Source organism: Corvus cornix, chromosome Z (genome assembly GCF_000738735.6).
Source record: "Corvus cornix cornix isolate S_Up_H32 chromosome Z, ASM73873v5, whole genome shotgun sequence".
Lineage (NCBI taxonomy): Eukaryota > Metazoa > Chordata > Aves > Passeriformes > Corvidae > Corvus > Corvus cornix.
The window spans coordinates 27,398,974-27,412,260 of NC_046357.1; the positions used below are offsets into that span (position 1 = coordinate 27,398,974).

General features: G+C 39.6%; 1 protein-coding gene across 1 annotated transcript; it reads right to left on the minus strand.

Moving 5' to 3' along the window:
- Positions 1-2,975: 2,975 nt before the first annotated feature.
- Positions 2,976-3,794, minus strand: LOC104689797 (tetraspanin-3-like). Its single transcript, XM_010400117.3, has one exon. The coding sequence runs from the start codon at positions 3,792-3,794 to the stop codon at positions 2,976-2,978; it is 819 nt and encodes a 272-aa protein (XP_010398419.3).
- Between the last annotated feature and the right edge of the window lie 9,493 nt (positions 3,795-13,287).

A 13,287-nucleotide genomic window follows, 5' to 3' on the forward strand; every position in this document is an offset into this window, starting at 1 on the left:
CCCTTCAAATCCAAAGCAACACAATTTTCAGAAATGTTAACTGTAAGTCTGCTGCTGCTTTCCTAAAAAGCTGTTAATTTTTTTAGATTATGAAAAACAACTGGTAATCCTTTCAGAATTAAGAACACAAAATGCATAGAATGCAATAGCACCCAAGGATTTATGTATCTGATAATATAGAAATAAAGTGCACTTGCTTAAAACAGTGATGGCTTAGGTTTTAACTTTTATATTTTTCAAATCCTGTACTGCACAGTGTGTAACTCTGAAGTTTCATGTAGCCTGTTAACTGCTGTTCTCTCATGCTGGTTAGACATAACAAACCTCTCCAAGCCTGCTCTCCAAGGACACCTGGACTGTCCTAGGCCTAAGATATGTAAACTAACATCTTAGGAAGGGGGAGTAAACTTGGGGTAGTCACATCATTAACTGGGGTTGTAACTGGAGAACTGATCCTGATATGCAAATGGACCGAATTTATAAAAGTGGGAAGAACTCATGACTTGGGGTCCATCTTGGGTGTAGCCCCTTGACTCCTCCAAGGGGTGTACCTTGAAGGCCCTTCAAATACATACGTACCTTTTTTCCCTTATTCTTGTGTAGTCTCCGTGTTTTTGGTGGCCATCTCAGGCATCAATAGCACCATTTTTATTTCAAGAGAAGTTATTCCTGTCCAGAAGTAATTATTCAGAATCCAACTGCCAAACACCTAAGGGGTAATAAATCTATTGTTTTGTCTTCTACTCTACTACCAGCCATTTGTAGCTGTAGTATGTCTGTCTCATGCATCCTCACACTTATTACCGGGTTTAAGATCTGCTCTTCTACGGGGAAGAACATGCAAGGGCAAAAATAACTACTAAAAGCTATTTCATTTTATGTCCAGTTAATTCATATCATATATATCTTGTAATTTTCTTAGTACAGTAAGAGTAGAGGGAGTCATGCATGACCTTAACTTTTAGCAGACAGGACAGCAGATGAGGACAGCCACAAAATTAACTCTTTAATCACCTTGAAATTATTACTTTCTGCTTAGTCATGAAAAATATGGGCATTCCCCTCTGAGAGGCTCTGGCTCAAAACCTGTGAAGGAAGTTGTAAGGTATAAGATTTGAGAAGAATAATAACCCCCTTAATAAAGGCAAATGGTAAAAAGGTACTGCATCCACTCCACTCTTCCACTTTCCTTTCTCCAACATACCCTTTTCTCCATGGGCCTGTTGCTGTCACTTCATTTTCACTATATCTTTTTAATGTCATAACCATAATTTGCATTACAAAGCATTTATGTGGTGCCAGGGTACCACAGAGTCCCTACTGTGGTGCTTAACTAGACAAACTTCATTCTTTGCCACACACATCCCATGTCAACCAACATGAAAGAAACATTTCCTTCTATTATATCACTCAAAGACACAACCATTTCCTTTATTTACTTTGGAACATTTACTTTTTTTTTTTAAGAATTAGACATCTAATGAATTAGTTATTTTTGTTTATCTAAATCAATACCTTAACTGTTTGAGGTAGGCTTGTGGGAAAGTATTTCATTTTTGGTGGGTTATTTTGGTTGGTGTTTTTGTTTGGTTTGGGGGGTTTTCCTACTGAAGAAGCTCTGCAGTATATTTCATGTTTGATCTTTACATGGCTAATAATTAGCATGAAAGAACTTACCTAATGTCCTCTGGTTTTTCTTTTTTCTGCTCATGAAAATCAGTATCTGGTGATTTAGGGTCTGAAATTTGCAGTAAGTTACCTGAAATTTAGCAGTAAACTTAGAGCAATCATGATTGAGCTATTACTTCATGTGATAAGGGAGTTGCCAGATCCAGCAGTTTTTGTGACCCAGATCTTTTCCTTGTTTCCAGTCCATTAAAACCTGATGTGGTGCAGTTGTAAGCCCTGGAGATCCCCTACATACACTTACCAAAGGACCGAGCTGCTAGAGTTCCCATTCCCAGGTCAGCAGAGAGGCTTAAGGGACTTCCCAAGCAGACACATGTATACGAGCAGACACACTGCACAGCCCGATGCAGGTAGAGCACAGCTCTTGCCAGCACCTCTCTAAACACCGACAGCACTAACACAAACAAGCATATGAGTACCACACATGCTAACTTAGTCCCTTTCAGCACATGCAGGCTAGAGGGAGACTGACAGAAAATGGGCGACAAGAGGAATTAGTAAGAAAAGGGTAGACATGCCTTAAGAAAAAGCAGTGTATTGCTGGTGTAATTCAAGCACACATGTGACCCCACATTGTTTTTCTGGCAGAAATAATTGACTCATTCCTTGCTCTGTCATGAAATAAATGAATGAATACAGACAGACTTTCTTCCTCTATGATTTGGGAATTGCTCCTGTGCAACTCCCAAGACTGCTTTACCTCCTGCTGCATGCCATCTTATTAGTTATTCTGTTGCTGTCAAACCTATTTAGATTGTACCCTCACACCACTTCAAAAACTGACATGTATTTTCACTGAAGAATAAGTTAGTTCTTAAACCAGAATTCGAGGAAGAAAAAGAAAAAAAAATATTAAACTTTCTCGAAAGGTCTTCTTATAGAAAAACCAAAGCATTCAACAAGTTTGAAAGCAGAAGAATCTGAACATTAATTTCTCTCCAATATTCTACTACAGTTTAGCTTCAGTCCAAAAGTTCAGTTCATGACCCCATAACAAGCTGCCCTGAGCCAGATATGCCTTTTCTTACTGCTTCCCCTGCCCTCACATACAGTAGTTTTGTGTCTGCACATGTTGAAGACCCAACCCCAGAAGCTTTTCAGATAAGAATGCTTATTGAAAAAAGCACCATGGGAGGACTGATCTAATATCATGACATTAAAGAAATAAATCCAGCAGTGATCAATTAGTTTGATTTACATGAAATTTTTTTTTTTTAAGTTGTATTCCAATGCAAACACAAAGTAGTACAAAACCAAGGACACATGCAGCAGGTCCAGCAAAGCAGCTAGTACCTATAGACCTGTGAGAAGGTAAACGAGTCCAGAATATTGAGGTCATGGAATGGCTGATGTCTCATGAGGATGCCGTTGCTGACACCAGCCAAGAACTCCAAGATGCTTAGCAGAGTACAACACCCAAATACGTACATCATGGCAAAACACAACTGGTCTTCCAGCTTCTTTAGACAGCCTTCTGGAGAAAGCTGCTCTACATGGTCTAAGTCTCCCTTACAGTGAGGATGCTTCTCCTTACAGCAGCTTTCAGGGACACAAGCTGGATGATACCAAGAAGATGATGCCTTTAGCCAGTCTGTGTAGTTGTGGACCCCACAACACCGCAGCTTCCTCTGCATTACATCCACAGCACTGCTTCCAGGATCCTGGGAACACGTCCAATTGTGCTGGTGAACAAGGTAACCCATAGCACTTTCCAGCTGAGAAGATGTCCTAATACAGTAGGAACGTGCCAGAACTGCTGAAGACATTTCCAGGCAAAGAAGGAGCAGCAGCAAATACATGAGAGTCCCTTGCTTATTGCGGGAACACTTAACAGAAATAGAGACAGCCAGAACTCCAGTAGGCAGCAATGTAAGTGCAGTTGCAAGAGCCAACCAACCAGGGAGAGACAAGTAAGACTCCGGAAATAAGTATCTGTAGTTCCTGAACAGCAGGATCACCAAAACTCCACCAAAGGCCTGAGCTGCAGCAGTACCCCAGAAGATGAAGCCTAAGAGCTTCAGTAGAGATTGAGCAAAGGACCTGAGATAGGTATCCTCATAGCACCACAAAGATAGCAGCCCCACCATAGCCCTAACCCTCCTCATTCTGCTTGCTCCAGCTACCTTTAACCCTCATCACCACCATTTAAGAGGCTTCCGCCCCACTTACCCAGGTGCAGCAGATGACACTTCCACCTAAAAACAATTTGCAAGAGAGCAGCTGTGATGAGACTCCTTTAGGACAAAGACTATGCCCTGCATCAGCTTAACCACATGCTGCTGCTGCAGCTTGTTCAGCACAGCCTGCAGAAACCAGGAAAGTATGTGCCCAGTTTGCTGTGGAGGGTCCCTTACACTGCTGTCATTGGAGACATTTGCACTTGAAGGACAGCTGGGAAAAAGCTGCACCCCTTTCATGTGTGGAAGATCAAAATGCTAAAGATCTAAAGACCTGAATAGCCAGAGTGGTAGCCAGCAGTGCTAGTCCAGATTATTTAGACTGCCCAATTCTCCAGCAGTAGCCAGTATGGCAAAAAACGTGCAAGTCAGAGCCATAAACAGATGAATGGTTTAAGCAGAGCTATTCAGTAAGGAATCTCCAGATGTGATACTCACCTAGACTCATTATCCTCCTCAACACCTTTATCATTCATTCAATTCTATAAGGTCTGTAATGGTGTTTATAATATTCTGCCCTTTTTCACTCAGCAAGATTTCTCTGTAGATAGCTTCAATTACTCAAGACACCTGGATGAGAAATCCCTGCCATTTCACACTTGTACCCCTCAGCTTGCATTACCAGTGATTTGGCTGACTGCTGTAATGACTGAATACAAGCAGCAGTAAGTGATATATTAACTTTTCCTTGTGTGTAAAGAAACTGAATTACACACCAGCTAAATCATTTCACAACAATAACAAAGGGAATTGATGCCACTTATCAGCATTATCAGAAGAAAATTATTGCTCAAACTTGTGGTACACATGAGCCATGCAGGATGGGAAACCTGCATAAATCTTGCCACAGGTGCCAGGAAGGCAGATCCCAAGTCCAGCAGTGATTCCCTAATCATCCTGATGAATTCCCTTAACATCTCTTCCATTTCTCGAGACATAGAGCAAGACTAATGCAACATACATACTTAAGGGAGAATACAGAGAGATGATCCTCATTTTCAGAAACATGAGCACCTGCAAACCTGGCAGAAAATCAGAATAATTTGGTACTCAGATCCCTGGAACTCTGTTAAAGTCTCAGCAAAGCTGATGATCCCACATCTGTCAGACATTTAACAAAATTTTATTGCTGGTGTATACACCATGCATACACAGATGTTGGGCGGATTCCCAACAAAATCTCTTTCTATATGCTGTACAAACAAGTTATTAAGGCTAATTATTTTGGAATGAGATGAATGGCTTTTATTATTTTTAATCTTTTCATTAACAGTAATTAGCATGCAGTGATTAACTTGTTAAATCTTAACAAAATTATTCTTTCAAAGCTACTCCTGAATGTGTCTTCTTTCTCTGAAGTCTGTGTCTACCCTCTCTCCTGTTCAGACTGCTGCTACCCCCCAGCCCTCTTGCTGTGTTGGTTTTGCTTCCATTAACTCATTCTGTTGAATGCTTTTTTCTCTGATTTCTGTCTTCTGCATCAGAGAGACAGAGAAGGCGGGCAACAGAGTTCCCCTCACATCTGTACACACATGGAAGCTACACTGATTTGTTTCCACAGAGCAGAAAAAAATAATCAGAAAAGTGTGAGGAAACATATCAGAAACACATCAGAAAATACTGTGAGGAGGACCAACTAATTTTTAGCTTGAAAGCTTTGTGAAAAAAAGCATGTGAGCCTGACTCTTCCTTTCTGCTCTTTCCCGTGCTCATAAAGCTAAATGAGATATTAAGAAATGAGTTACAACATTGCTTACTTTAAGCTTATTCTACGTCTCTGTTTGTTGCAGAACAAATGGGCCAGAGATCATACCTGACCACCAGTTCAACACGGGAATCAGAAGCACCAACACTAAACATTGACTGGGAGGTAGTCCCCAGGTGAGAGCTCTGAGTGCCCTTGGGGAAAATAGAGCACATTCAGCACCATGGAAGAGGAAATTGCAGCAGCGGGGATTACTATTGGCAGAGTTATCTAAAATCCTTCATCCACTTTGTGCTATGTAATGCATAGGAACTCAGGAAAAGAAAGCTTCTGCTCAAAATGTAAGACGAAGAACAAGAAAAATAGAATTGGCCCCTGAAGTACCCAGAAGACCTAACTAGCACGCTCAATAACACTGCCTTTGTGCTAACTAATTTTACCTGTGTACATGGACAAAAGCTTGAAAAAGCAATGGGCAGAGCTATCCTTCAGGAGACTGTAATGCAACAAAGAGAATACAGGTATGACAGAATAGGAATGCTCCTCTGTTTTCTTTCCAGTGGTAAACAGCACAACATGATAAATGCTGTCCCTGTTTTCTCTGAAGTTGTTTCTGCTTATGAACTGATGAGTATTGAAATTCAAATGTGGGTGTAACAGATAATACACCATAGATAAACTATTTTCTGGAATGTTGCTGAAAGTATAATCCTTCAAGTTAATAAAATGTCAACAGCATACTTTTTTTTTGCATTCACTGCTCTGGAAAGCCGTGACTGACATTGAACTGCTCTGACGTGCCCAGAAGGCCAAAGAGGTTCATTCCATCTGGCTCCAGGAGTGGGACCAGAGAGCCATCAAGTCAATGTTTTGTTTGTGCAATGTAGGCAGATGACTAAACTCATTTTGGATGACACAGGCTGTCATACAGATTGATCAGGGAGCACAGCTGAGCTGTAAGGGGCAACAATTCAAATCAATAAGGCCAGCTAGTCTGTTCAGACTTGTGTGAACAAGACAAAGCCTAGAGGTGACCATGGCATCAGGCTACAGTGACGCAAGCCCATCTTAGAATTATAGAATCACAGAGTCACATAATGGTTTAGGTTGGAAAGAAGCTTGTAGATTACCTAGTTCTAGCCCCCTGCCACAGGCAAGAAACCTTCCACTAGACCAGACTAGACAATCTTTGAAGTTTCATCCAGGCCTCCTATAAAAAGAGAAAAGATCTCAAAGCCATACCTCAGGAACTGCTCTTAGTATCCCAGTGACAGAAACAAACCCCGAAGATGCCTCACTAAAACAGCTGCCATTTCCCCTGTAATGCATGTACAGATGAACCTGTAGCAAGACCTTGCAGGTGAAGTTAAAACACTCAGAAGGAGGTTTGTTTTGAGAGTGTAGAACATTTTTAAAGGCCTTGTTAGATTAAAGTACACATACAGCATAAGATATGTCTTTAAAACATTACTAAAGCAGTTTTTATCAGTTTCCTCTACTTCACTTTTACATTAAGCTTCCCCACCGCTACACACCTTCTTGACACCTCCACTGGGTGGAAGCTGGTCTGTGATCCAGTTGAGCTGGCAAATCCAGAACTGTAAATGGGTATCATTGGTATCACTCCTCCTTTCACTGGTCTCAATCCTGTCTGCTGGTATTGGCAGCATATCTTTCCCAAGCCAAATAGAATTCACATACACTTTTTCCAGTTTCCAAGAAGAGCCCTGGCTGCATGTAAAGTGTCAACAATTAAATAGTAATATTTGGGGGGAAGGGAGAAAGAAACCAAAACCAAACTTTGATTCTTCTCAATCAGATCACTCAAGCTATAATGGGTACTCAAAACACCGCACAGCAGAAGGACTGTTTCCAACTGGAAAGCTATTTCTAAAACACTGAAATCTGCTAATTGTGCTGCCTCTTTGAGAATAAAGAACATAGTTTTATGCAACACATCACATTACAAGATCATTCAGACAGCCCCAATGCAAAAAGATAAAAAACCTGTAGCCATTGCCTACAGCTGCAACCATGCACAGCCAGTTTCCATAGTAACCAAAGTCAGATGATGTTGCCTTGCATGAGACTGATACCTCCCATGGAAATCTTGAAGCAAACAGAGGTAAGACTACCAGCCCCTATTCAAGGAGAATATATATTCCACTCAAGAACTGATTTACCATTATGAAGGTGTTTGAATTCAAGTCAGTCAGTTGTTTACCCCTGGCTCCATTTGCCATGTCAAAAGTGGCCCTTTTTTGTGATTGAAGAAGCACATCAAATGTTTTCAGACTTTTATTTGGTTTTGCTTTTAATATCCCACATATTCATTGGTGTTGAAAATATTCAAAATCAAATGTCAAGAGTTTGGTGTCTTCATGTATTTCCCTCTTCCTTTCCTTTTATGAACTGAACATTTAAAAAGTGCAGGCTAAAAGCTTTTTCTTTTTTTCTTGTTAAATTTTATTTTTCCCTTCCTGTTTTTGTTTGCCACTCTGGAAATGCTATGAAATATCCTGTGACTGGGATGAACACAGACTATCAAGCTAAGAAAAAAGGAAGGGAAAAAATCACTTTCTGTATTTCTGTCACTTTGGAAATTGGAGACGATTTTAAAAGACACAGAATGGCAAAAGAAAAAAAAAGAAATTAAAATGAAAAGGGAATTTCTGTTCTTTTGATAGTCTTTGTTGCAGCTGGCAATAAAAACAGGTTTGAAGAGAAGGTACTTTGTAAAACCTTCAAAAAATTAAGAAAAGGCTGAACACCATGAAATTCAAGTCACCTTGACATTTAAAGTATTTTGTGACTTGGTTTTCATTGTTTTAAACCATCACTAGCTACAATATCACTCATGTGAATGCAATACTCTCATTTGTGTTTGAAAACACATGCAAGGTTTCTGGGCATTTTCTGAAGTTATAAAAAGACTTTTAATATGAAATAGAGGCTCTTTAATCACTAACTCATAAAAATAGCTAACAGATTTCTGTTTAGGGAGGAGGCAGGAGTGCCTGCATACATTATCTGGAAGTTATTGAAGACCTGACAAGAAGCTTACACTTGTCAGAACTTCTTGTGAGTAAAGTTTGTTCTCTGTTGTGTCTCCTCAGAAAATTGAATCCTTGTAGAATACTTTTTCCTCAAGAGACAGCATTCATGCAACATTGTGCTGGAGCCCTGCTGGGCCAGCCTTCTCCTCTGTATTGCCTGTTAAAACTCAGGCAGATCCTGGCAACGCATAGCGTTCTACTTTTGACCTTCTGCCCAACAAGTGAATGAATCTAGCTGCACAGACATAAAGCAGCAAGCTGTGAATAAAAATTTGGAAATCTTTGTTTCATATTGATGCTATAACATCTATATACAGCACCTGAGACAGGTCTTTCAAACTAATTTTCTGATACACCTTAAGATCAGTCAGTCTCAGCATCCTAAATTACAGAGGTACTTTTACAAATGTTGCTTTTGGATACTCTGTTACCAGAGAATATAGGCCTATTAAAGCTCCTCAAGCTCCAAAATTTCAACCTTAATTCATCAGGGTTTATCACAATATGGAAAATTGGATCCAAATGTTTATCTCACAAGGTAAATCTAGACTCAGTATCAGTTTGTTCTTGAGAGCACTGCAGCAGCAATGTAATTGTTTGAGTGTTATTGGTTCCTATAACTACTCAAAACTACACTGTAGGGGAGAGATTCAGCATGATCATATACAAAAAAATCTTGATTACATTTTCACTTAAGCAGCAACTTAGGAGGAAAAAAAAACATTGTAGCAGCAATTGATGTTATGAGTATAGGACTGCTTCTGAAATACTTGTTCTGTCCAAAGACAGAACATACAGCAATTACTTTCAAGATGAGAGCACTGGATTATCTTGGTGTGAGCATCTTGCAGACCTGCTTAGATCTGTAATGGGAGCTCACACAAAAGAACGGAATTTGTGCAGCTCATGTTTCATGAACTCATTGGTAAAGTTTGTCAGGGTGTAAGTTCTTCTGGTGAATAACTGAATCCTTCTTCAGTTCATTGACTGGGGAAAAAAATAGATGAAAATATTCATTTGGGGTCAATCTGAATAATTATTAAAAGTTCACTTTTCCACCAAGAAAGATATTAGCAAAGAATGTTTTCAGCCTACAAGGCAGCTGAAAATTTAGCCAAGTGAAAGTAAAAGTATTATTTGATAGGGTCTCTTTTCACTGGCATAGTAGTAAGTATATCTGTATCAAACATAATGTTCATCTCATGCCAGGTTTTATGGTGACTATACAAGAGAATTTATTTTTATTACCTTTTGTAAGTCATGATATGAGCATATAAAATGTCAACTTTGTTAGAATTAGTTTTACAGCACATTTCAAAGAAGTGGAACCAATTTTAATGGGATTTTTATGCATCTCCATTCAGATGAAATGCAGGTTTTAGAGGGAAAAAATCAAAACCAAAGATATATGCAATTTATTTCTGTGCTCTATTTCTATCTCCAATCTCTCCACCAAACAATTGCCTTCAAGCGGTATTCTGCGTTTAAATGGAGATGCTGTCACTGACATGCAAAGGATCTATTAGGTTTAAAATCATACAAGCATCTAAATACAAAAAAAAAAAAGCAAAAAAAGGAAAATATATTTGAACATGGACTCTAACAACACATTTAAGGGAGAAAATGTGAATGCATTCCAGTACTGTGATGATGTCTCTGCTAACTTCCAGACCAATGACAAATAGAACAACTTGGCTTTGCCTTGGTAGGAGTAATTTTATTTTATTTCAGAATTTAGGTACTCACCAAAACTTAATTTTCAAGCCCAGCTGCTGGGAAACAGGAGCCTTTTCAGAGGTTCCCAAAATGATGAAATCCAGCTAGGTCTACCAAAAATATTCCAGTACTCCAGAAGCATCTTGCCTTTTCCCTCAGGATCTTGACAGGGCTGGTTATTGTTACCCAAGGACCTCCTCCAGCACCCTCCAGCAGAACCAGGCTCTGGGATATGTTCTCCATGAGAAAGCACAGGAGAGACTGCTTTCTTGCCTACAGTCTGGGGCAATTTTCCTCAGTACAGATAGTGGTCCTGAGTACTTGCTCCAGCATGAATATCCATGACTATATAAGCCAAGACACATAAGTATTCTCATTTTCAACAGTCAGATAAAAATTAGAGACTCAGTGTGAAGCTGAGGGGTGACAAGGGAGAAAAGGACTTGGAGGAAAAACAGTGTGAGTAGGTTTAGACAAATTCCATTCAATGTTGCTACCAATGAAAAAGACAGTGATGAAGAGCATAGCTGCTGAATCAGGATAAATTTTACCAAAAATACTCAAAAGAGAAAAAGCATTAACTGGATTTTTCACCTTGAATCACCTTCCAAATTTTTTGGGGGTGCTCTCTATAACAAAACAAGATAATTTCTATTTTTCTGATTGGCACTGTGGGAACAATCACTCAGGACAGAATAGAAAATTGCTCCATAATCTTGGTGGTAACTGTGGTCTTCCTTTTGCAGAGAATACTGAATACTGCTACCCTGAGCATTCATCCGAAATAAAGCAATCAGGTATTACCTACACTCTCATTCCCACCACCACCCACTCATTGAGCTCAACGTGATGTAGTGCCCATGACATTCAGGCAAAGAGGGGCATTTGTGTTTCATGCCAATAGGAAGGAAACCTTGCAACTGCTTCTACACATTTCTCCTCCCTCAATATTCATGTTCAGGTGGAGCATTGGAAAAATATCAGTGGTACAGGTATAAGAAACATTAGAGGTAGAAATCCATTCATTTAGGGAATTGAATGGCCATTTTGGAAAATTGATCAGCCACAATAGATAGACAAAATAGGCAGTCAGGCAAAAATATTTCTTATTTGTGGAGAATTTTTTCAGTAGTGTGAAATTTTAGGCAGGCAATCTTTCAGAAGTGACTGCTCTGGTCTAAAATCCTCAATGTGTGGATTCAAAGGGAGGTTAACACTGCAATTTCACTTCACTGGAAGCCACATGGGCCTCCCGACACACAAACACAAATGGTCAGGAACTCCATTTAACAGCAGTCCCCAGAGCCCCAGAGTCATGGAGGGAGGCAGAATCTCAGGAGCAAGACAAAAGTTCTACCCATGCCCTGAGGGCTGCACCAATGGTGGAGGTGACCAGTACAGTTTCATTTTCTCCACAGGCCATGCTTACGTATTTCACGATCAATATGTTCAGTTTAGAAACAAAGTGATATTTACGGATCTGTCATCAAGTGGAATGCGTAAGAAATTTATTGCAGGCACTTAATAAGAGCTCCAGTTTCCAGAAAACATGGGCTTCAAAGGGAGTGGAACCAACTGAAGCTTCTGTAAAGATGTTTTGCAGAGGAGGGAAGGGGCAACAAGTGAGACCGTGGACCTTCCTAGATTAGCTTTGGCACAGACTGGCTCTCAGCATCTTCCCTTTCCCTGTGTACAGAGGCAGTGCAAAATACCTTCCTCCTCTGCAAAATGCTCAGAGGAAGACAGGACATACTGCGAGGGAAAGTGGAACCAAATTCCTCTGTGTTCATGGCATTCCTAATAGGAACAAGCCTTCTCTTATTCAAATATTCAAGTCTTTCTCTGCTCTGGCTGTTGGCATGGGTTTTGCCAAGTGGCAGCCCCATTCATTTTAGCATAAAGATGTAGTGTTGTTCAACTTGTCTTTAACAACAAGTGCCACTTTGACAAATGCTTTTGATAAGCCTTAAAAATACTGAAATATCACATGGAATGGTGACAGAGTCCATCGCCCTGACCAGCATGGTAACAACCACTACTGAAAATCAGTGTTTCTTTAGATTTATAAACACTGAAGTAAACACATTCTAGGTTTGTATAGGTTCAGTCCAGATAATAACTGCTTTATTTGTAACAAATGCTTATACAGTTTACCAGGCAGAAGTATCTTCTGTTTAATTAAAAATATCTTCAATATTGCACAGTTCGTCTTCCAGAAGAATGGCAACTGTGGGTTTGGGTTCACCATGCTTCAATATTATTCTTTCAAGAAGTAATAGTGGAATGTTTGCTAGTGGCTAGTAGTAAAGCTTTTTATAAAAATACATTGTCCTTGCAAATAAGAAGATCTCAGATACCATGATCTGTGCCTCTGTTTCACACTGCCCTCTGGACAAATTTGCAGGTAGCAGTAAAAAGTAGAACTCAATTGAACAAAACACTCAGGTGCCACAGAGATGAAAGCAGCAGGAATAGAAGGCAATAAAATGAGCTTTGGTAAGTGAAAGAGCCTGCACTTAGAGAGAAATACGAACAAGCACCTGACAACACAGAGATAACCCAGCAGCCAGAACCGGCGCATTAAAGCAGACTTACTGTTTTTCTCAGTCATGTCCTCATACTTGCAAGTGATTCTGAGAAAGAAAATTGCAGAAAAAGATACAGGTGAAAAGTCAAAGTAAAGTGGAATACTACCAGGGATTTCAGAGTTGGCAGAAAAGGTTCAGTCTAAGATTCTTTTCTGTATAGAAGGAATTCTTTATGAAAAATGAAATCAGTTAATAAACATAATAAATACTAAGAATTTTTCTAGCCTAAAAAGTTAATATTTTCATGAATCTAAGTAGATTTTCAGATTTCGGGGGGAAAAACCAAATTTTTTTTTGCAAGAGTTTTTTAAATATTTCAGGGAAACTCCAGAGATATAAAAAATGTTTATTTTGGA

Coding starts and splice junctions, on each gene's coding strand:
- LOC104689797 (XM_010400117.3), bottom strand. CDS start 3,794: ATGAGGAGGGTTAGGGCTATGGTGGGGCTGCTATCTTTGTGGTGCTAT.